The following is a 23,686-nucleotide window of genomic DNA, read 5'->3' as shown; positions in this document are numbered from 1 at the left end:
TATTTTTTTGAAACCTTATTATTTCTTTTGCGGTTTGAAAATATTGATTCCAAAAATTTATCGAATTTTGAGACTGTTATGCTTCTTTTTTATTGTTAAATTTTTGGTAAACAACTATTATCAGGTAGAGACTTATGTACCTAAGGTGTTAGTTTGTTTGACTTTTAATATTTCTTTTTGTGATTATATGGATTTGCGTTTAAACAAAAACACATTACACTCCTTCGCATCACACAGTGGGGTACCTAATAATACCAAATATTTAGTTTTTAGGTAAGGTACCAAATATTAACAGGCGTTTAAAATACTTTTTAACAGTCTTCCTCGTTTCATCATAAATTACATTTATTATCCTTTCAGAACATCAAATGTATTGTTATCAATGTACGTAAATGTTTCTGTTGATAAGCCACATAATGTTATTTGATTACTTAATGTTTGTTTACATTCATAATGTTAACTTTCAGGTATTTAATATTATCTTGAAACGTCAATGCACTGTTGAATGAGATGGCAAGAAGTGTCGGGAATTGAACGTTTAAAAAGTGACTACGAATGGCAAAACTAAATTCCGAAAGTTGAAGATCATTCATCAGACATTTTCTTAAAGGTACTGATGTGTAAGTACGATGGTAAAACATGCTCTCTCCTCCGCTATTCCAACAGTTTCCTTCTTACCCCGGTTTCTGAGTACATTTAGCGGTATTTTATCTATTCAATAGCGTTTAAACTCATATAAAAAACGCTTAATCTTACGCTACGCCTATTTCTTTGGTTCTCTATTGATAACCTCTTTTTGAATTTGATCACTTATAGAGACTTTGTGTACAATCCTCAAGTCAATACATGTCCTAAACTTAGACCATTCACGCACTTGGTCACCACTTTCAAATCATCACGTTAGTAACGTCACCGGTCCTTTGGCAGTGCTTTTTATAATATATTCTTACTCATCCCGAAACCGTGTGATCTTAAATTTTTACCTCCTCCTTTTGCTTGTGTATAAAGCAGGTAAACCTTTCGAAATCCCTAAAGTAATAAACGCAATCTTTCTCGGTATATTCCCCCATACAAATAAATGAGAAACATAATATTGTATTGCGTCATACAAAACAAATGAAATGCATCTCTTTGCGGTACAGTTAAACTACGGTACGAGTAAATACAGGTAATGTAATTACACAAAGTAAACAGTGTTATGAAATGTTAGATAACGTCAATCTTACTTTTCATTGAGTACATTAGCACCTATAGATAGGTAAAGGGAAAACAGGAAGGTGTTTAATTATTACGTCTGTAGCATGGTCTATTCGTAAGTAAATATAATTGTAATCAGAATAACAAGTATAACATAATTTATATAAATATTTAGACGTTATTATTACTTTTAAATATGTGTTTACTTATAAACGCTCTTCACAAGTTTGCAGCATGGTTTTAATGTAGAGTTGTGTTATGTAGACCTGATAGTAATAATAATGTGGTAGGATGATTATCAAATTCAAGGAAATATCTAGTACCTACGTTGTAAACCATCGCTAGACTTCAAATAATGTAACTAAAGTCTATTAGGGTGATTAATTATGCTTAAATGTGTGATGTCATGATGTGACAGGGTGAGCCAATACAATACAAAATAATACACAAATTGCAAAATGCTCTGGGGTTAATCTATGTAGTTAGTCACCCCTCGGTTTCGAAGGTAGTTGAAGGGAAAACAGGAAGGTTATAACTAGGTACCTAACACCAGAGTTTACCTACTCTCTACAAAAACCTATAAACAAAGCAGTCAGTAGTGTGTACACTGTACATATATATTTATTGTTAACCTTACATTTTAACAAGAGGGAGAGAGATTGAGGAATATTTAATACAGACCCGCGTCACGGGTATTCCCTGTTTCAAATATTTACAGGAAACGGTTGATCCGAGCTCGTTTATCCTTTAGCCGCGGGTTTACTTGCGGTTTTATTAATAGAGCTATTGAACTACAGGTGTATGTGTATGGTTATTTAAAATATTTATAGTTTAAAGTCTATTCTGTCAGAAATTGCCATGTATTCTAACTTAGTGCTCATTCACGTTGACTCGCGGGCGCGGTGGCGGGCGCGGTCGCGAAATATCAAACATATGGCGATGTACCGAAGTGTTCACGTACAAACCGTTCGCGCGGTCTAAGTCGCGGGCGAGCTAGCGGGGCGTCGCGCGCGGCCCGCGTGGCGCGCTCGCGCCAATATCAAACGCTTGAAGATGTTCGTGTGTGTTCACGTCGAACTAGCGGTGGCGGGCGCGATTCACTCGCGATGTCAAGTAAGATCAACCAGTTTGAACCAGTTTGAGCCAAACGCCCGCCTGGCAGCCAACGTGAACACAAATCGCCACGTCCCCGCGCTCGCGACCGCCACCGCGCCCGCGAGTTCCAACGTGAACAAGCACTTATTCTGGCGTGTGAATTTTAATTGTCCCCAAAATCTTAAATTACTTATTATTTGAGAGAGTCTTACCCGATAGTAACTTATTTGGCTAACATTCATTTTCAACATGAATAAATCAAAACCTACCTTTATCATAAAGGCAGTATTATAAGAGTTTTTACATGCCGTCAGTGACCTACCTAGACAGTGGCGTGATTCTTCATAATCTTTAATTTTTTAGGAGCATCGTCATCGTCTTTCTACAAAGCGGTAATTGATCTCTACCTAGTAAAAAACATTTCCGCCACATATACGTCTACGTTACCCAGACACAGTAACACGTACTTGCTCTTAATTTTTACCTCAAAACTACAATTTGAGCCTTATCTCTACTGATTAAAGTATTTAATTTAACGTAAAACAGTGTCACCGTTAGTCTCGTTTATCTATGTCAAACAATAGCACCGGAGGCGACACAACGACGACGGAAGATTTTTCTTTCTCAGAATTTCATACGCTTATGAACATCACACATATTTTACTTACGCACGGTGAACACTTGCTTTTACTACCTTTGTCGTGATTATAGTTCAATAGAAAATTTTATATTACTCTATTAGATATAAAAAATACTTTTTTTAATAAAGACTAACTTAGTGACGTCACAAGTTTAGTATAGTAGGTATTTTAGTTGTGATGAGTATAGTATTTCTGTCTGTTATATTTAAAATACTGATTTATTAAAACAAATACCTAATTAGTACTATAACTACAACTCTTCGTTAACCTAGTAAAACTCCCAGTTTGTCTTACATAATAGGATAGACATAACAAAATGTTACCAATCATTTTCTTGAAGAAATCGCCAGATGTGTAAGAATATTAATGAACCTAAATTAAACTGGCTACTAATGACCATAATGTTACAAGTCATGTAAGATAAGAAAGATCTTTTGTGAAATATGATTTGCTAACAGTTGTAACACAATTGCATACAAAAAACATAATCAATTTAATCTACAATCATCGAATATCTATGACCAATGGTCACTAACGTTAGTCGATATACCGCCTCTACCAGAGGTAAGTTATTGAAACTGTATTAAAGATGTCAACTCGGAATGAACAATGTTTGTGATTCAAAAAATTTAAAACATTAGCCAACATTGTTTATCTCAAATATTTGACGTCAAACGCGTTATTTGTAAATCTTGACCTAAATTTTATCATGAAAATATGAGGAGCCTTCAAAATATTTTAACTATGGCGTACTTATGTAAACATTTCATGTGTCTGAACATTGCAACTATAAAAAACGATAGCATATCTTAATGAACGTTAGGATGTGTGAAAAATAAATATAAATCTTTTTTATTAGTAACGATTCTTTGAAAAGATCTAGGTACTCAAAGAATAAAAAGGGTATGTACCTAAGTATTCGGATAACGATACACCTACGTCTTACCTACTCATTTTCCAAAAGTATTAATAGGCACATAAAATTTATTGCATTGACTGTAGATAATCTTTTTGATACCAGTTTTTAACCACGTTACATTATTTATTTTCCCGGCGAAGTCTTTCAATATTTGGCCGTAATAGCTAAGGATACCATCACTCAAAAAATCGGACAAACAAACCATAACTTACTCATTTTTTCGCTGAGTTCTTGCATTTTATCATTACAAACATTTTTTACTGTTTAATCTTTAAAACCTAGCTCATAGGAACAGATTGACGCACTAATTTTAACTATACGATGTTTACATTTTCGCAAAACAGATTAGTTCGTTATCGCGTCACAGATAACAACATATTAAGTACTTACTTTACGATGGATTAGTGTCTCGCATGTGATTTGAATGGCGGGATAAAGTGGCTAAACAAGGGCATACGTCATCACACTTTGTTTTTAAGGGTATTCCCCGTATAAAGTTTAATAAAAACATCTCGCAAGCAAGCAATGATCCTGGCCGGAAGTTTTCTTAGCTATTTTAGTATGTCATATGGGTTCCTAAAACCATGCATCACAGTTAATAGGTGCCTTTACACACACGCTCTTTTGCGCTTGAAGGGTGTTCAAGACCCTTTCTAACCCTTTACTACTTTAGTACTTATTATTCTGTGCCTTTACTACGCACGCTTTTTTACGCGCGATTGTTGTTTCACACTCGATAGAGCGTCTGTGTAAAGGCACCTAATATCTGTCTAAAACCTACATATTCATATTTCAACGTGTCTGTAATAGATAGATATTATTACCAACTTTACTTGAACAAACCAAGGGTACTAAAATCGTTTTATATTCAAGAATGCTCCTTTTCGTTTACGATAGCGCCAAATTTTATTTTACTTGTTACCATCGTAAAAAGCGAGCAATATTATGATAAAAAGAAAATTAACACAATGGACGTTTAAGTGGATATGTAATTGGTAAATAAACATTATTTTTATTGAAACCTGTTAAGCAAGACACAGATATTTTCCTCTTTCTGTACCTACCACACAAAGTTGATTGAAAGCACGATAGTAGCATGTATATTTACTCAGGGGAATACCTTTGACCTACTTAACTTTATAATAAGGCCCCAAGCTCCAATAAAGCATTTGATTATAATAATACCTAAAAAGGGATTCTCCCGTTAGATAAATGTATCTTTACAAAGGTTTGCAATTCATTATGTTAATAATAAAATTTTTATTGAGAAGTCAAATCAATTTTGGTTTTTTATGCTCTCGACACGTTCGGGTCCATCCATCAATCTATCGCATGGTCGCCACCTGTTTTTGCATTAATTTACTACGTGTTTTGTACGAATTGGTTTTGTATTAGCATGTTCAAATATTATTTATTTTATTATTTTATTTTACAAATTAGGAAAACTTACAGCTAGCATACATACATACAGTAAATACAATATAAAGGATTAAGGCCAATTAAAAGTTTTCACTGATACGATATATACTACTATATGTTGCTATGTCATTACAAACCTCTATTTAATAAGTTGCAATCGACAAAAAGTAAAGCTGATAAGTGCGCTTTAGCATGGGAGTCCTGTCTTAATATACAGGTGGTCAAGTAAAAATGAAACTGCAGTAATTCATTGAAAAACGTAAGATTTATTTACTTTAATAGTAACAGTCTTAACATTAGGTCTATACGTAAGCCCTAGTCCCCGCCCGCGGGTCGCAGGGGGCGCGTGGCAGTTCACAAACACGCGGCTCAGTACAAGAGTGCCGTATTACGTCACAATCACATCTCTCACGCTGTGGCTAGCCCACTACGGACGCCCGAGGGGTTCCGCCACAGATCGCTCGGCGCCGTCTCTTGACGAACGCACAAAGCTCAACACAATGTGGTTTCCACAAACCCAACATTGCATAGGCACAGTTTTAACCAGCCGTTTTTCTGTGAAATCTTAGCCGTGCATCCACCACTGCGACCCGACGCAACCCAATACTAAAACAATAATAATAAAAACAGACTATGTACAATATTAATTCGAATTATCGAGTGAAATAATTTTCTTTTTTAACATTTTCTCGAGTAAAGGCAGTGAAAACAAAAAATCTTTTGAATAGTTAAAAATGCAAAACATTGCGGACATAATACTATTTTTTTTTTGTTGCGTATTATGTCTACAATGAAAGATTATTACGAGATATATGATTATAATATGATTGACAATATTAAAAGATTTAAACATGGACATACAATGACTACTATTAAACACCAACTTAAACTTTAACAATAAAATGTTCTAAGTTAATATTATGTACGAACTTTAGTAATGATTTGTAAAAGATTGTAACATTTATAATCATTACTAAGACAAAAGAACAAAACTAATAAGATACTTGTCTCTACCACAATCGTGAAAATTAATTACAATCAAGTATCAAAATAATATCAAGTATTTTTTGTTTTAGGAACATCATATTCTTTTTTTTTTGACAATATTGTATAAATAAAACTATAAATAAATTAATCTAATTGGATTCCGGGATTCTTCTGTAGATCTTCTATAAGGTAACATTCTAAACTGGATAAAGCTTTAAAAGATTGCCTCAATGCACATATAACCATCTATCTACCACTCGGTATAATAAAACAGCTTCAAACGAATACTGTTTAGGTCAAAGGTTATAATGTTATAAACATTTGAGGGGTCTTCCTTATCCAGCATGCATCGTGCAATAGACATAGACAGGACATTTGATTGTACAAATGAGTAGCACAATCAGGAGATGCCAAATCAACTGTAGTTTCATATTCGAAGATTTCTCTTTTCTATGTGCAAGCTTACTTGCTAAGCTTAATTCTTATGTAGTTAAGTTCTATTTTTATTGCTTTCTGGTCTTCGTTTCTTCATGCATTATCAAATAAAGTATTTCTTATACTTCAGTGTACAAAAGAAACACATTTCTAGTGACTCAAAAACACTGCAACTTCTAAATCATTAAAATCTTCTTGTTTCCAAGAGGTCATTCACTCTCCCTGAATAACATCACATTTCCCATTCACGCTTCTTCACAAGTTAATTCTTCTTCTTCTTTATTTTATTCTAATATGTACAGACGGCACAGCCCAATAACTACTTGCTAATTGTTCACTTGACGAACGCAGTCGGCGGAATTTTCCCTTCTGAATTTAGCTGGTTGAAGACGAATAACGCCCTTTGGAAGTCCCAACCGGTTTCTTGTAGGCAGCTGAAAGAAAGTAAAAAAGATCGTGAGTACACATTTTGTAAAGCTGTCGTTTTTTGGCATAACATTATATAGACGTAGTAGATGTGTTATAATATTCTATTTAATGATTTGTTTTCTTCTTTACTTTATAACAGGTAACTCTGATAAAAATAACGCATTGCAGGAGCCACGAGCCAAAAAAGCAGTGGGTAAAAAATAATTGTTCCAGCAATAAGTAAACCAGAAAAGTATAGTTACTACATGTGAAGATTACTTTATACAAGACACTAAGGTTATTACAAAATTAATTTGGTGCCGACGTACACATGATACAGTATATTCAAAAATAAATAAGTAATGTAAGTACATATTGTAATACTCACTTGATACTCCAATGCTCGTTCATGCCGGTCTGTTGGCTGAGTGCAGCGAGCATCATCTTCTGCGCTTCCGCGTCTTGACCGGCGGGCGCGGCTGGCGGCGCTTGAGCTACGGGCTGTGCGGCCACTGGCGCCGGCTCTACCGCACCCGATGAGAAGGCTTTGTCTTCCTGTAGAATTAGATTAAATGGTAAATAAAATAATAACAGAGTTAAGCATCAAATTGTATGTGTGTATGTATATTAAGTTCTTTTATGTATCACATCACACCTGATACACCCGAAGTTGCTGACAGAGGCGTATGAAATAAACCCACTCATCACCATTTACTTTTAGTTAGCCTCAGGTAATGGAGGCCGAAAGACGACGATTGCTGTATAATGGGTAAACTACCAAACTCTGGGCTACTATTGAATATTCTAAGAGAAAAACCAAGCGGTTTTTGTCATAGAAATATTAGTTAATATTTCTAAGGATGTTTTTCCTTACCTGTTCTTTAGTAGTATTGGTGACGAATAACATATCATTGATGATGCAGAAGCCACCACCGGCATTGGGCACGATCACGAAGGTGCGATGGAAGGCACGCGTCGGGTTGCCGCTGGTGGTGGTCTCCTTGTATACGCCGTTCATTGACAGTACTATCATCGTGGGCTGGAGGAAAAAAGTTATGGTTGGCTTTAGTTTTCCCAGTTCTCAGAATGACTATCACTAGTAAGTCATCTTCATCTTATCGTCTGGTTAGTGGTCAACCTAGTGTCAAAGTTGTTCAAGCCGCCCAAAGGCCTTTGACATAGCTTTGGCGTGACTAGTAAGTTATAACTGGCGGAACGGCAGACTGCCAATTCACACAAAACTTTAATGAACTATCCTAAACAACAAATTAGCATTATTTTGTGAAAACCAAATAAAAATTATTGTAGTAGTTTTTGGATTTATGACTAACAGACAGTCAGACAAAGATTCCGGAGATTTTGTCTTACAATAATACATTTAGTAATATTAAAATTTAATATCCATATTAATGTTATAAACTTACAGTGAACACGAGTAAATCCACGGCGAAACCAAGCAGGTCGTGCGTGGTCTTCGGCAGGTCGGATAAGAACGAGACGACCTGCAGTCTGCCACTGCGCAAGTATCTGCGTCTAGACTCGCGCTCCGTGATGCGAATCAAATTGCGACTGTTCGAGATGTAGGCGTTTAATCTGAAATAGATATACAAGTTGTAGAAATAATACTTTGTGTAACCATGTAGAAACTATATGTCCCAAACATATATGGCCCAGTGTAGAAATAGCAAAAAGATCGCAGATGTAGATGTAGAAGTAATTTATTATATGTATAGATATAGACTTTTTTTGATTTTAGACGTTGTCTTGTTATTTATTGACTACATATTTGTCTAAAACAAAAACAATGTGAGGTAAGTACGACAATATTCGAACAAAATGTACTCTATACTTGGTCAACTTCAGATTGTACCTTTATTTTGTCTTAAACTTGTCATTAATGATGACATCAGAATTATTTAGGGCTTGGTACGACCTACTACAAAGCAATTATCTATACAAGAATAATTCTAAATCAGACTTACCTCTGTGTAGGTGCATTTCTATTATCATTGCTCAAGTAATTAGCAGCCATAGACATAGTTGCATGTTCATGGTAAGCTTCAAGCAACTGTTGCCGGGACTCCCCGTCAAATATCGCAAAGTATTGCGTTAGGAAGTCCCGGACTAAGTTCTGACCGGCCGGGTCTACGAGGAATGACTGTTGACGTGGAGGCAGGGTTACATCTTCTTGTACGTCGAAGCCGATGGCTGGGGGCAGGTCCACTCCGTCCTAAAGGGTAATTCGTGTTTATTCTACTATTGTGTTGTTTATTACGGTCTTATTGTATTTTTAACAGACTGGGAGCCGTGAAATCTCAATACAAATAAATAATAATAAACATTCTTTTGATTGTGTTAATTTGAAATACAAATATCGTTTAGTATTCTACTTTAATATTTCATTTAACTTTCACATTACATTGTTGAATTCATGTTTTTATTACAAGAGTACACTGTGGTTAAACAAAATCAAGATAAATATGTTTGACTTGATCGTAATTTATGTCAATTCTTATTTGAGAGGCAGTGTTATAATATCTGCAAAAACCTACCCGTCATCGTCGTCAAAAACACACATTATTTTATAACACAAGATATAGAGCTAATAATACTTCTGCAAGTAGTAATAAAACTCACCAATTTGGTCAGCTTAGGGAACTTCTTCCGCACATCGCTGGAGACAACAAACAACATGGCAACACATGTGATATAGCAATCCTTCTGAAACTCACTTCACAGGTTAGTTTCAGTATCATACAGTGTGAAATTTATCATTTCAGACTGTATTTATCATGAAAATATCTGCAACCCTAAACTCTGGTATGCCTCTTGATTACTAAGACTTGTCCAGTATGACGTCACGACTTTTTCTAAGTTATACTTGTAAGAGAAACGTTTCCAAAAACAAAGAATTGTGACAGTGGCAGGGATTTTGAAACCGATGGCATTAAAAACCGCATTGCTTTTTCTGAAGAATAAACGAAGGAGTAAAAAAACACTTTGCGTAAACATACATGTTTTCGCAAAATAGTTTTACTATAGTATGCAATGCTGATGATACAAGAAAAAATTACAACGTATTTCTCGAATTGTTTTAATGGCATCGTTTACAAAATCCCTTCCACTATCATCAGTTTTTGTTTTCGGAAGCGTTTCCATTACACCCTGTATAAGTTTTCCAAACAAACCAGAGAAAGTTTCTAGAGTCAATCAGTATTACTGATTGCATGAAAAACAGTTTATTGACCCAAAACTGTTGTAGTACTTATGGCTAGATTAAAAAGATACATCTTGTGGGTATATCTAAAAAGTTTCTCTGGTTATTTTTGGTTCATTTGAAAATTTTGTCTCATTGTTCAAACTTATTCTGTCTTATTACAATATTTGGTTTATCAATAAAATAAATATTAAGTCAACATTTTGACAAAAACAGACAGACTTGTGCACTGATAAATCAAATAAAGCAATAAGACTGAATTAGTTTGAACATAACAGCAAGCCAATGTACTTCCTCCATATATTTTTTAATAGACGACATACTGAACTTAGTGGCGAGATTAAATAATTAAATTCAAAGATGTCAGAATCACAGATATTTTCAATTCCATTACCAGAGATGAGTAGATGTTTCATAAAATTCAGTAATTTATTTTAAAATATTTGATTTGTTACTTAGATACCTTCAATATTCAACAAGAATAGATATTTTAATTTCTTAGGAAAATCACAATCCCAAAAAAGACAAAATATTTTGAATCATAAGCATTTGATACAACAGTTGCCATTCTTGTGGCAATGTTGAACATTGACGGTAACACAAATATTTTTACATAAAATAATATTTTAAAGCATTTTCTTTTCGGAAAGTCATCTAAGCTGTTTATTGTATGATGATACTTCTTCTTACATGAGTCTAGTATTAAGACTCAATATGTAATAAAAATTTGGTCATTTTATCCTATTGCTGCAGTGAAAATAGACATTTGACAAGCATCATATTTGCTTAAGGCTAGTTGCACTAGATAATATGTGCGAGGTAGCGAGTTGGTGCGCAAAAATAACGTCGTCCAATAGTATTGAATAACTCAGGTAGAATTTTATATATAAGCAATCTATTGGTACAATTGTTTGTCACGCACATATCGCTACCTCCTACATATCTAGTATACTAGCCTAAAAAATCACTTAAATATCATAATACAATAAAAGCTCAGAAAATAACTGAATAAAATAATGAAACATCTTTCACAACGTCAAATTTGAGAGTCTATTTAGATATATATTAGTAAACATGCATGGTATGATCAGATTTTCTAATGAGGAATGTGGAACCAAATGACTCTAATTTTTCATTATAAAAACTTGAATGCAAGTTGCTGAGAGAATTGCATTTTATGTTTGTTAATATTTAATTTAGACAATGCACTGAAATGGAATATTGCTTTCCTGCCTAAGAAAATATCGACATAGAATACATTTTCAGAAGAATGCAAAATAAAGGACTGCAAAGTAAAGTATATTCACATTCAAAACGAATTTTTAAAGGACTGTTACATAAAAAGCAAAAAGTTTGATAAGGACATGCACTAAAATCCATATATTCTGAAATAATTCTCAAAGCATCTTGCAAACATGTTTCTTGTACACACAAATAATGTAAATATCATGTATATTTAATTTGGCGCAACCGTGCCTTCGACCTAGGAAGACCTAGGTTCAGGAAACGGCAATAGCGCGGATTCTGAAATATAATAAAAAAACAGGAGCAAACACTTTTAATAGTTCATAGAATTGTTAATAATTTCATGAAATCAAGATCTATTACTGAATTATATATTTGATAAAGTATTGTCCCAGAATAATTAAAGTGAAGAATATGGCTCTATTTTAAGCAAAGTTGATTGAGGATGATTTTTTTCCTAGTTATCAATGTCATGTTACTGATGCACAGTGATTAATACAACTAAATTAATAAATTTATATTGTTATAAAAAAACACGACCGTATGTTTTATAATAATAAAATAACCCAACTAGACTCAAAGATACCCCAGTTAAATGATAGTTTGATAAGTTTTGCTCCTATTTGTACAGTATATAAGTGCTATACATAAATAATTAAATATTTAATCAACATATTTATACAAATGAAACATTTCTCACATCTCAAACTCAAAACAAGTTATTGACATGATATCTCGAACCGTGAGATAGAAAATTACAGTACTAAAGTACGTAAAAGGCTTTCAACCAATAGTATGATATTACAAATGCTACCTGACATATATTTCGTGGTCCTGAAACCTGTTCACCAATGGATTGCCTTTGAGGTACAGCTCCACCAGGGGAAGGGCCTTCAGGGCTTCCAGGGAACCGATGAATGGAATCTATGGGAGAAAAGGAAACATGTTTGATAATATTTCAGTGTGTTATGGTTAGTCCAGAACCTAGGAAAGTCTCGGCAGTTAAAATTAGTACCAAATGCAGCAGATTTGTCAACTTAGTAACCATCTTTATCAACAGTCCCTAGGCAAATGATTTTATTACAAGAACATTTGTGGGTTTAAGAATAATTGCAGAAATCCAAACCTTGCCTTTCATTTGGACTTACCCTAATGCACCTTATATTAACTAAGATTTACTTGTTGAGTATATCCAAGGTCAATGAAAAGTCATATTATATTCTATAAATAAAATATAACATAATAGTATAAATAGCACAACAGTATATTATAGGCACATCTGTTTTGAGTACATTTATTTATACAAGTCACAGCCCTTCACAGCTATATGTGAACAGGTGTTTCAAACCTGTTGTAGTGTAGAGGCAATTCCTAAAGGCACCAATATGCAAGAAACAAAATAACAACTGTGACATTTTGTAAACTACTGCTAGCTGAAGACATATCTGCACTTAGTCTACTACATACAGATGTAATATCACACCTTTTTTATGTTCCTATTAATACAAATATAAAAGCTTGTGAGGAAATGGTGCAGTGTTAGAAGGAGTATATGTTTGTTAGTCTTTCATCAATAACCTACTGAATAGCTTTTGATAAAATATGGTAGGCTGATTAGAGACAGAGACATTTGCATTTAATTAGAATTCTCAACTTACCCTATTATCTCCCATGTACAAAATCTTCAAGCTCTTCAACTTGTTGGCTAAAGCCTTCAGATGCTCAATGCCATGCAGCTTGTTATCATTGAGGTTCAGGGCTTCTAAATCAGGGATGTTCTCAGCAATGATGTCAATCGCAGCTAACATGATAGCCGGACGGAATAGTGCGCAGAAAATATCTGATAGATCTGAAATAAGAATATGTATGTTATTAAAGTATCAACAATATTATACATATAATATTGTTAAGCCATGTCAAAGCTTTTCAGGCGGCTTGAACAACTTTGACACTAGGTTGACCACTAACCATACAAAAGATAGATATTATTACATATAATATAATAATATTTTTAGTTTATAGTCTCAGCTTCATGGATTTTTTGGCTGAATGACAAAATTTTTCTAATAACTTGTTCATATGCAGATTATGCAGTACTCATACAGTATTAATTTGTATTCCTAATAAAAAAAATCATTTTAATACAAATATAGAAACAGACATTCTTAAGGTTTCAATTCTCAATTGAAACACCAAACAAGAAAACATAATATACTGTGTAAAACCCATGACTCACCGCTGTATAAAAACATTATGCAATACATTGACCAACAAAATAACAGGAAAATGTATTAAGAAATCCTATACACAGCAGAAATACAATTTAAAAAGTATGACAATATACAAGATCTTGGTAATGTTGCAATAATTCAAGAAGATCTCAATCAAAAATCTAGTTCTATAATAACACAATAAGTTTAATCCGATAATTCAGCATTTTTACATTCTCTAATGCCCAGTTTTTGAGTATGTTTAACGGTAGTTTATCTATTCAATAGAGTTTAAACTCATTTTAAAAAATCATCTGTCTTCTATGTATCACATACACATAAAACTAAATGTATTCTAAATGAAAAGTATAAAAAACAACTCCCACACTAAGAATAGCTCTTGCGTTGTGGGGACACAGTACAAATAAATACATACAATAAGATAAAAGGTAATTATACATAGCAGTAATATATAATAAACATACCTGGATCTGCATGGAATTTGGTCAAATCCAATGCTTTTGTGGCAGCATTGTATCTCTTAGCCATAGTCAACTTCATTTTCTCCTTCATATCAGCATCAACAACCACATTTGGAACCGCATTTCTGACAATCACCATCAGCTTGAAACCATCGGACATGATAATCTTCCTGTCCGCATTGAACAATTTCTCAGCCAATTTAACATCATCAACATAGAAGACAGCAGCATTGCCATTGATCTTGTAATAGTGAGGAATAAACACATCAGGTGATACGTAACTCAGCAATGCTCGGAGAACCACATCTTTCTCATGTTTCGCTCCATAAGGTATAATGATCTGATACCAAGGCAGGACTCCCGCAACAAACCTCTTCTTAGCCATTCCATGCGATCTAGGCGCAGGTGAATTCATGCGACCTCCACGACCTCTGAAGTTACCTTTCGGTCTCATATGCTGACCTCCAGATCCTGTCATGTCGATATCAAGATCATCCATAATCAACATTGGCTTGGTCCATTTATTTTTGCCTTTGTGAGTGCCAGGCTTGAAACTAACACGCCTTGTGTTGTGCGCGCGGTCATCATGCTCTGTAATAAAATTGAAAAACATTAGAGAATTTATTGGTTTTTTATATTTTCTTTCAATAACGCTTTGACAATATATCAGATTCAGATTTTTACATATTACTCCTAACACAAGTAGGTATGACGACATCGAACACATATATTTAGACAAAAACATTGATGACTACAAAGAAGATACTCGCGTAAATTGGGAAAATATAGTTTACGATAACTTATTTACTCACCAAAATGTTCATTATTCTTGAAGTTCCGTATTCTGCTCCCGTTTTTAGGCATTTTGATGGGTTTCCTGTAGTGATTGATGTCGTGTGATTGCGGATTTGGTTGAATGGTGAAAGGATATTACGCACAAAGCGTCACTATCACAACCAAACCTGTCTCGTCTGGACTTCTCAATCTCAGAGATTTTCAAGAATGTTTCCAACCAACAATATTACAATAGTCGTCACAAACCTTCTTAGGTTAATTGCAATATTATTTTAAAGCTTAATTATAGGAAAATGTAATAAATTTGATGAAAAATAACACGAATACAGACCACACTTTCCATTAATCCAGAGAGAACGAAAAATGTTGCCAGCATCACATTAAGAAACAAAAGATATTTTACATGAAATGAATTGAATCGATAACTTATAAATTCTAAGGGTGAAAATTGAGAGTAGGTAGGTAGTATTATGAGGCTTTAATACTGTCTGATTCTGTTATTTTTGTAAGAATCTATTTTATAGTTTCTCCTTTTTATAAAGCCATATTTGGATGGATAACAAACTGCAATGCTTATTGAACAATGTAATATTATTGCAGTGAATAACTAAAAACACATGTAACCTAAACTGATAAAAGAAAATTGAATCCTACGTAATTTAACGTAAATAAGGCAATTACTTTCTTAATAAGCATCTTTAAATAAAAATAAATATAACTAACTAGACTATTGTGCTTTAACTATTACATATGTTTATGTATTATTGCAAAATAAAAACAGGTGAATGCTTTTGATTAATTTAATATCTCGAAGATGAACAAAAGTATGTCTGACGGAACGTTTCAAGTTGTAGGTAGGTACCTTTTATGTATACCTACTGAACTGAATCTATTTATGCGGCATCAGATGTCGTAGGTCGACTTTCTAAGAGTGTGTAACAAAATACGAATCTTAGAATATTCATAAAACTTTTACTACAACATATTTTACCGGCGAGATATATAATAAATCATTCTGGTATAGTTTTATAATAAAAAACAATGGTAAGATTTAGTTTTAGTAGTATGGAGTATTTTTTTAGCTACAACACTGCCCTTGTCTACTGTCTATGGTCCAAGCCGTTTTCGTTCCATTACACGCAAACTGTCTTGGATATGTGGGTAGGATAATGAATGTTTAATTCTTTACTACTGACTAAATTAACTGTATACAAATTCAATTAAACTATACATTAATGATCATAAAGGTAGTATGTGTGTTCTATAAGGAAACCTAATGAAATAAGGAAATAGCTCGCTAAAAACTATATTTATAATCTTCTGTGTAGAACCATAGCTCTTAAAAATAAAACGACCACAGACAAGATTCGTGTGCTTTTCGAGTCTGCCATGTTTTGTCCTATTTGTCGCGCTTGATCAACGCGTTCGCGTTTACAGTTCCAAACTGTTATTTTCTGAATGTATTACGGGCTGTGTTTTGTTTACAAATAGTGTAGTTGATGGTGTTGTAATTAGACTGCTCAAACTTTTGATCAGTCTATCACTCGGTTACTTGTGAGTGCGACAGTGAAGTTCGTATTTCATAAAATTTTATATTCGTTAGCTGGCCATCAACTGTCTGCATTCAGAGGTATTCCGTCGTAATTTCTGAAACATTCTGATCGGCAAATGTGATTTCATAATATTTTGTCAGTCCTGTCTGTGACGCAACCCACGTGCACGTATTATAGCGAGCATCTCATGCACATTTGTTATTATTTTGTTCGCGAGTTCGATTTGGAGCAGTGAGGATCGGATCGGCGAAGGGAAACCGCGTCGCGCGTCTTGCTCACTCCCGTGGCGTTTCGTGGAATTTATTAATTCGTCGTTAATATTGGACGGTGATTTGCAATCAAGTGTGAATTTATTTGTGCGGGATAGTGTTGTCGGTGGGTGCGCTGCACATAGCGCACACGTGACACGGGACGAGTGTTTGGGTGTCAGTCGGTTGCGGCTCGCGGGCGCCGCTACAGTCCGCCTGCAGTGCGGAGCGCGCGACGGGCGTTAGAGGTGAATCACCGCTCGGTGCCGTTTTGATCGTGCTTGTTTACCCGCGTGTGCATAAGTGCGTGGAGCGGAAGTGCAAGGCATGTGCGCCGCGCGTCGGCGCCGATGACACCGCCGTCCGGGGCGACGGCGTTTTGAGCGCGAGTGTGTGATAGCTATGTTCCTTGGGTTATGAGTGTGTGACAAAGTTGTAGTGCGCTGAGGACACTGGAGCCCCTAGACGGAGTTGGGCCCGCCGGGGCGGCCCTGGTGCTTCTCGGGGCTCCTCACGAAGGCAAAATGGCTGCGTGGAACCGCCACCACCATTTCAACATGCTCATGGATGAGAATGCCAAAAGCAAGTGTAAGTATCTAGTATAAGAATAATGCTTTCATAGCAGTGATCTCCACCAACTACTTGACCACCCTGTATCATAGTAAACAATTTCTAATATCCTCAGGTCCATAGTTTGTTTTGCACATTCCACACACAGATAAGATAGTAGTCAGTAGGCACCTATCCCCAAACACTGCCAAGAAAACAACCCTTGCAATTTTTGCACATGGTATTTTTGTTTATGTAAACACTACCTTAAAAACTCATATCAAACCTGTAGAAGCTTGTTGGTAGAACTACAGATAAGTTAAGAATATGTAATTATTTTCCTTGTATCATTTTCATTGCATTTGTTAGAGAAAGTTAGATATTCACACAATATTCCAAAATTCCAACTTATATGCCTGACTTACTAAGTATTGCCTCCAGTATAGTTGCTATGTAACAGTGTGCCCTACTTCCATGCAACTATTCACTTAAACCTCCTTATCACAGTCTCTTTTGATCTCACCCTACCCTACCCTGAAACAGTTCAAGTGAATCAAATCACATGGGGCCCTTGTTTCATTGGACATAATACAATTTTCCATGCCATGACCTCCTTTAATGGTACATCAGGCTAAACAAATGCAGGTGATTAAAGCCTATAGGTGTACATTGTTGAATGCACACAGCCCTCTGTGTTTCACCTGTAGGATATAAGTACAACTTGCCCCATATCCCTTTGACCTGATTTTCCACTAGCACACAGATGAGGTGCACTGCTTCAATCATATACAGTTGATTAGATTCCCAAAATTATCTCATACCATTAACTAATTAGTATTTAGAACAAACCCTGACATGTGGAGCCAGCATCTATCATATTTTATGTAATGTAATCATGTAAAATAGTTAATTTAGTAATTATTTCACCACAAGAAATGCCAAGGTAAATATTTATATGAAATTATTCTAAAATGTGGTCTTAAAATCTCAGAAGTACTAGAACATCCATCAATCATTTGACACAAACAAGGAGCAGCAAATAACATGTTCAGGTTTATATACAACTGCATCAAGTGGCACTGCATTAACCAAGCAATGCAATTGTTTTATATAGAAGATTGTTTTATGACATAATTTGTAGTTTATTTTGGAGGTGAATTATGATCGGTCCATATAGCCGCGACCCTAAAACTGTTTAACGCGCGGCGTCGACCTCCCCAACCTTTAACCTAATTCTGTGTTCGACCCTCGCAGATGGGTGCTTGCATTGACGTTTTTATTAGATAACACCATTCTTGCCTAAGATTTCAGCAATTCCATATCGATCCCGCATATCGTTTCAGTAAATCAGCCACCTCGTCGTTCTTACTATTGACACACGTTGGGGAACGTCAATAACAATAATATCCACTTAAACAAATAAAATGATTAATGTAATACAGTAATAATCTCTGTAAGTGTTCCAACAGCAGTTTGTTAAACTGATGAGTCGTTTTAAGTCGGGCTACACCTATATTTTATTCGATTTTCCGGTGGTGATGCCCGACGACTCTCACCTCCCACGCTTTTGGCACTGTACTGGAGATCGTTGCATTTGCCAGTTCTAAATAACACAAAGACTGCTCTTAATACCCAGTTTCTGTGAAATCCGGGACAGACTACCCTGATTTTAGATTAGGTGACTATATCATTTGCGAAATACAGTCATTATAAATATCAACTTTTATTTCTTAGTACCTGACGTCATAACATAACCGGTTGTCCCAATAAAGTTACTAAGATACCTGAGCCGAAAGGCTAAAATTCAGGTCTTCTAAAGTATATTTATTTATGCATAAAATCTTATTTCTATACAAACCAATACTGACATACCTAATCTCTTAGTTGGATTATGTTATACGTTCACAGTATACATTTCGCTAATATACTAGTAAATTAAAGTGCAATAATACACAATAATTCGCAATATTTCATCGCTGTATTGTGTATACGAGCTTTACGTAGAAAATAACAAAAAAAACTAGGTGACTGACCACCTTGGCAGCTATTTGCACTGTTTACGGTTGAACGTTCTGTGTAAATAATCATCAAGGATTTCCTCGGAAGCAGCGCGCTAAATGTGCAATCTTCCTCACTTATAAGGATAAGGATGAAGGCTTCATACGAATTCGGTAAAAACTTATTTAACATTCATAAATGCGAAATAAAACATGCTAATTCATCTCAGTGTTTGAGGAAACAAAATTTTAGTAGAATAAATTAGAAAAAAGCGAATTCGCCTCACGACAGAAACATTATAAAAAGAAAAGTGGACAGAGCTACAATGTATTTTAAAAATTCTAGGGTACTGAAACGTCGATGAAAATTGTAATGCGGCGGTCGGGCCGCGGCTCGGGATCCGAGTGCCAAATATTTACGGCGGTCGTTTGTGCCGGAACCATCGGCGGTCTCGCATTTTTTCCGCCGCGATCAACTTTCATTCACTGTCTGAAAGCTGTTGCTACGCGGATGCTGGCCTCACGGTGCGCTGTCATTAAAACCAAACGCTCGTGCACCGCCGTCATGTAGATGATATCGTGTTGTTTGGAAAGTGGTCGCTTACAAGACTTACATTATTTAGTTTTGTACTTTGTTTGTGCCGATACCGCCTTGTTGTTTGCCGTATTATGGGAATATATTACCGCTATGTTGACATACACATTCAATAAAACTATGGCCTTTAGCCGTGGTCTCTTTCGGTACTAACTTATCTTGTATTTATTCTATTCTGAATAGTAATCCGTATTTGATTTTACTCTAAACGCGACAAAGATAATTATTTAGATTCGACAACAAAGTCAGATTCTAACTTTCACTATAGAATACTATAGTGATCAAGAATGGTTCAATAAATCTTGCAAATTAAGTTGCAGGTACCTAAGTAGGTTTACCGTTCGATTTGACTTTTTGAACGCAACTTTGCGTTCAAAAAGTCAAATCGAACGGTATCTTGAAGCTGTACGAAAATCCATAAAAAATGTAATGTGTTCACATGATAACGTAGTCGATTACTAACCAGTTACTTACACGTCTGTGGGAGCGGAGTCGGTCCGCCTCGCGAGTCAAGCCGGCCGGTGAATGGTCACCTTTCTCCGACACACAGTCTAGACGACTTCGTTACGACCCGTGAATGAATTTCACATCGGAATGCGGAACGACGATTTATCGTTCCCCACCAAAATTGTCTGTACGCAAGTACGCATTGTGCGGGTGAAATTGTCTCGAATAATTAGAAATTTCTTGGGTCAGAAGTCGTAATAAAGTAACATTAAACTCAAGAGAACGACACGTTTTAATGAGTTCCAAAGTCATAACAAAGTACCTTTAAAACGATTTCCTGAACAAATATTGTGTCAATCATTATCACGATACACGTGTTAATAGTTCTAGTACAAAAAATAGATTTAATTGCGCGAATTTTTAAATATTCTTGTCAATACGCTCTCTTTAAATAACAAAGTTCAATAACAATCGAGTCGGGGTAGTTATTAATAAAGGCGAGGACAATACGTGGGTAGCGTGGGCTAATATCTGTGTGGGCATTCAGGTACCTATGCAAATAGGAAAGATTTCTCCAATGAGCCAGTGATCGCCAGACATATTATATTTTGTGTCTAAACTTTCATTACCTGCTTAGGTACCAACAATCTATTCTTAATTTAATTGAATTGGCTTTGTCTCTTGAACACATCCAAACTTAAAATTGTAAAATCTTCCTCATAATCATTAAACAAGATTTAATTGCAACACACGTCAATGATGCTATTTAGAAAGTATTCGAATTCAATAACGCAAGATCCGAAAGTATTTTGTAAACCCGCAAATCACACCAAATTCTGCTTACTTTTTTCAAATAAGGAAAATAAATTAAGTATTTTTATAAGTTGGTACGAAGTTGACGAAGTGTGTCGGAGTCAGCCCTAAAGTGCCCCTTGGTGTCATCGACCGGCTGCTAAGGTTTTTGCGCGTCCAACGGTGCTGTTATTTTAATAATTGAATGAGTATGGAAAGCATCAAGACTTAACGGTAACGCGATGAATGTGTGGCGTCTGTTAGTTTTTGGTTAAACTGTCTAGGTACTCCGATAATATAATTTTTAGTTTTTATTTAAAAAGTACTGCGTCGATATACAGATAAACAATATAATATTTACTGTGTTGTATTAATTTGATAATTGCTGGTTTGTTTAGTTTAATTACACAGATACAGAGACTTGAATGTTATAAGGCAACCCTCGACTCCGTAGTTGCTATAATATTATCAGTTTATCCGACAGCAAATGTAATACGTAGTTATTTATTTTTGCGACCTTCACACTCGCGTGTTCATTGCCCTTAGTGCGACTTCCTGCTCGAGACCTTTCAAGACCAAACTAAATTGATGGTCATTTAATGGGTATCAGAAAGTATCCAACTTCTGGATTGTCTTGGACATTTAATTAAGTCTCCCTATATATCACAGGTGAAATGGGTTTGCTGTAAATTATAAACCTATCTTCAACCTTATCATCATAATCTTTATTTGTTTTGTGGATCAACCCCTTTCAATCACTTCTTTCTTTCAGTACAATCCATATAAGATTGCATTAATTTGCTTCTAACAATAAAATATAATATGTAGGTAGGAAGTGTATTGCGTCAGATGTCGTTTAATGATCGTGTAGGTTAATACGAACAATGAATAATGTCTGAGCCCGTTTTGGTGGTGTGGCGCATCCCCATCGGGCCCCAGCGTCGTTGACCGCTGAGTTTTTGCACATCATCGTCGCAACGGTGGCCGCCTGCACAATCTAGAGCGACACACTTATCTCGCTCGAGTTAGGATGCTGGACGTTGGACAATGGTTTGCGACAGTGCCTTGAGATACTAGTACATTTTTCATAAAAAATACTTAGTCGATTGTGCCTATTTACTGCGCCAAATCGACAGTCAGACTAAAAAATAATTAAAAATATGCATGTTCGCGTATATGTCTATTTTATATTTTTTGTTAATGTATTTTTTTTCTAGTAAACCAATAGAAGGTTTATGGTGTACAAAGAGACAAACATAGGCTTGTGTCATATTATTATGACATGTAGGTTGGTACCTGATACCAAAACAAAGTTGAGGACGGAACGCGGTCTCGTTGAGTCGAAAGTTATTAATGTTCAGTTGACTGTAATCGGTGTTACTGTTTTTCGACAATCTTTATCTTGTTTGACATTCAAATTGTGCATATCGTGCTCAGTGAATTGTTGGGATTTAGGAAAAGAAACCTTCATTCAATATTAACCCGGTCATGAAAATAAACCATCGATAACTGGCAAATATTCATTTGAACTGCTTAAGCAACTGTTCATCTCAATAGCACATACTTAATGCACGTTAATTAAGTAAGTAATTTTTTGGTAAAAGTTAATTGATTTAAAAATATTTATTTTAATTAAACTAGATACCTAGTTACCTATGTATTTGCATCTTATTCCGTTATATGATGAGAAGAATGGCGGTAACTGACGTTTAGATGTTAAGCAAGCGGACTCAAGTCTTTAATGCAGTACTCAGCATCATTCGACGTCACGCGTAGCTGTAATATACTTAACATTGTCTTGTATTGAAAAACCTCGCATAACAACAACAATATTTTTGACCATACTTACGTTCGTGCTCTTATTGGTACCTATTTTATTACTCACAAGTGTGTTGATGGGCAATTAACTACTAAAGCTTTAGATATTCGTTACTTCCTCATAGGTATGTTAAAGTACACGTGGCATTACATTACCGTCAAATGTTTCGTAAAAAATACAAATTTTAGGGTCCAATCCGCGCCAATGTCTAGCTCAAACTAGATAAGATACACAATCGTGTATCGCTTCCTTGTATCTACGTATTGTAGTGTTGTGTTCACACTCAGCGCGTTTGCGCTGCGTCCTGTACTTCCATTAAGAAACAGAAAGAGATAACACGACAAAGGAAAACGTTTGGCTATGTGTAGTCGGAGCGTGCGGCGATAACGGCGCGGGCGCGGTGTTTTCGCGCACGTTTCGCCCCCGCGCGGGCCCCGGGTGAACGGCCAGACAGGCGGGCGGCCGGCCGTTAAACCTGCCTTGGACCCGTCCTGTGGCCTCGCGGGCCTCGCATGCTACCATCTGCACCGCGCTTGCCTCAACGCCGCCGCCGAAGACGTCGCCGCCGCGTGCCACCCGGTGACGTGTTGTCGCCGTGACACCACACAGCGCGCGCGATATTTTTATTAATGACAT

At 35.6% G+C, this 23,686-nt stretch overlaps 2 protein-coding genes across 6 annotated transcripts in view; one reads left to right on the top strand and one right to left on the bottom strand.

Moving 5' to 3' along the window:
- Positions 1-5,517: 5,517 nt before the first annotated feature.
- Positions 5,518-15,416, bottom strand: sbr (nuclear RNA export factor small bristles). Its single transcript, XM_076120534.1, has 10 exons — positions 15,068-15,416; positions 14,259-14,846; positions 13,222-13,412; positions 12,378-12,487; positions 9,739-9,775; positions 9,084-9,331; positions 8,526-8,694; positions 7,976-8,140; positions 7,490-7,656; positions 5,518-7,127 (listed from the first exon to the last, which is right to left on the bottom strand). The coding sequence occupies exons 1-10, from the start codon at positions 15,117-15,119 to the stop codon at positions 7,028-7,030; spliced, it is 1,827 nt and encodes a 608-aa protein (XP_075976649.1). The 5' UTR covers positions 15,120-15,416; the 3' UTR covers positions 5,518-7,027.
- Positions 15,417-16,420: 1,004 nt separating this feature from the next.
- The window catches only part of mnb (minibrain), a 93,993-nt gene continuing 86,727 nt past the window's right edge, over positions 16,421-23,686 (top strand). For 4 of the 5 annotated variants that reach the window (XM_076120418.1, XM_076120417.1, XM_076120414.1 and 1 more), the window contains exon 1: positions 16,422-17,439. In XM_076120418.1, the coding sequence (XP_075976533.1) occupies positions 17,376-17,439 (64 nt within the window). In that variant the 5' untranslated portion in view covers positions 16,422-17,375. Of the gene's footprint in view, positions 17,440-23,686 lie in introns of all 5 variants that reach the window. The other variant, XM_076120415.1, reaches the window with a different exon arrangement.

The sequence above is a fragment of the Anticarsia gemmatalis genome, chromosome 12, assembly GCF_050436995.1.
Source record: "Anticarsia gemmatalis isolate Benzon Research Colony breed Stoneville strain chromosome 12, ilAntGemm2 primary, whole genome shotgun sequence".
In the NCBI taxonomy this organism is placed as follows: Eukaryota; Metazoa; Arthropoda; class Insecta; order Lepidoptera; family Erebidae; genus Anticarsia; species Anticarsia gemmatalis.
The sequence above is the reverse complement of the archived record's forward strand: the minus strand, read 5'-3'. Positions and strand labels throughout refer to the sequence as shown.

What these genes read in the sequence shown, in the direction of transcription:
- sbr (XM_076120534.1), bottom strand. Translation starts at nt 15,119, where the DNA reads ATGCCTAAAAACGGGAGCAGAATACGGAACTTCAAGAATAATGAACAT. An exon ending in AGAAATGCACCTACACAGAG is followed by an intron (nt 8,695 to 9,083) that starts GTAAGTCTGATT and finishes TATCTATTTCAG; the next exon opens with ATTAAACGCCTACATCTCGA. An exon ending in AACGAGCATTGGAGTATCAA is followed by an intron (nt 7,128 to 7,489) that starts GTGAGTATTACA and finishes ACTTTCTTTCAG; the next exon opens with CTGCCTACAAGAAACCGGTT.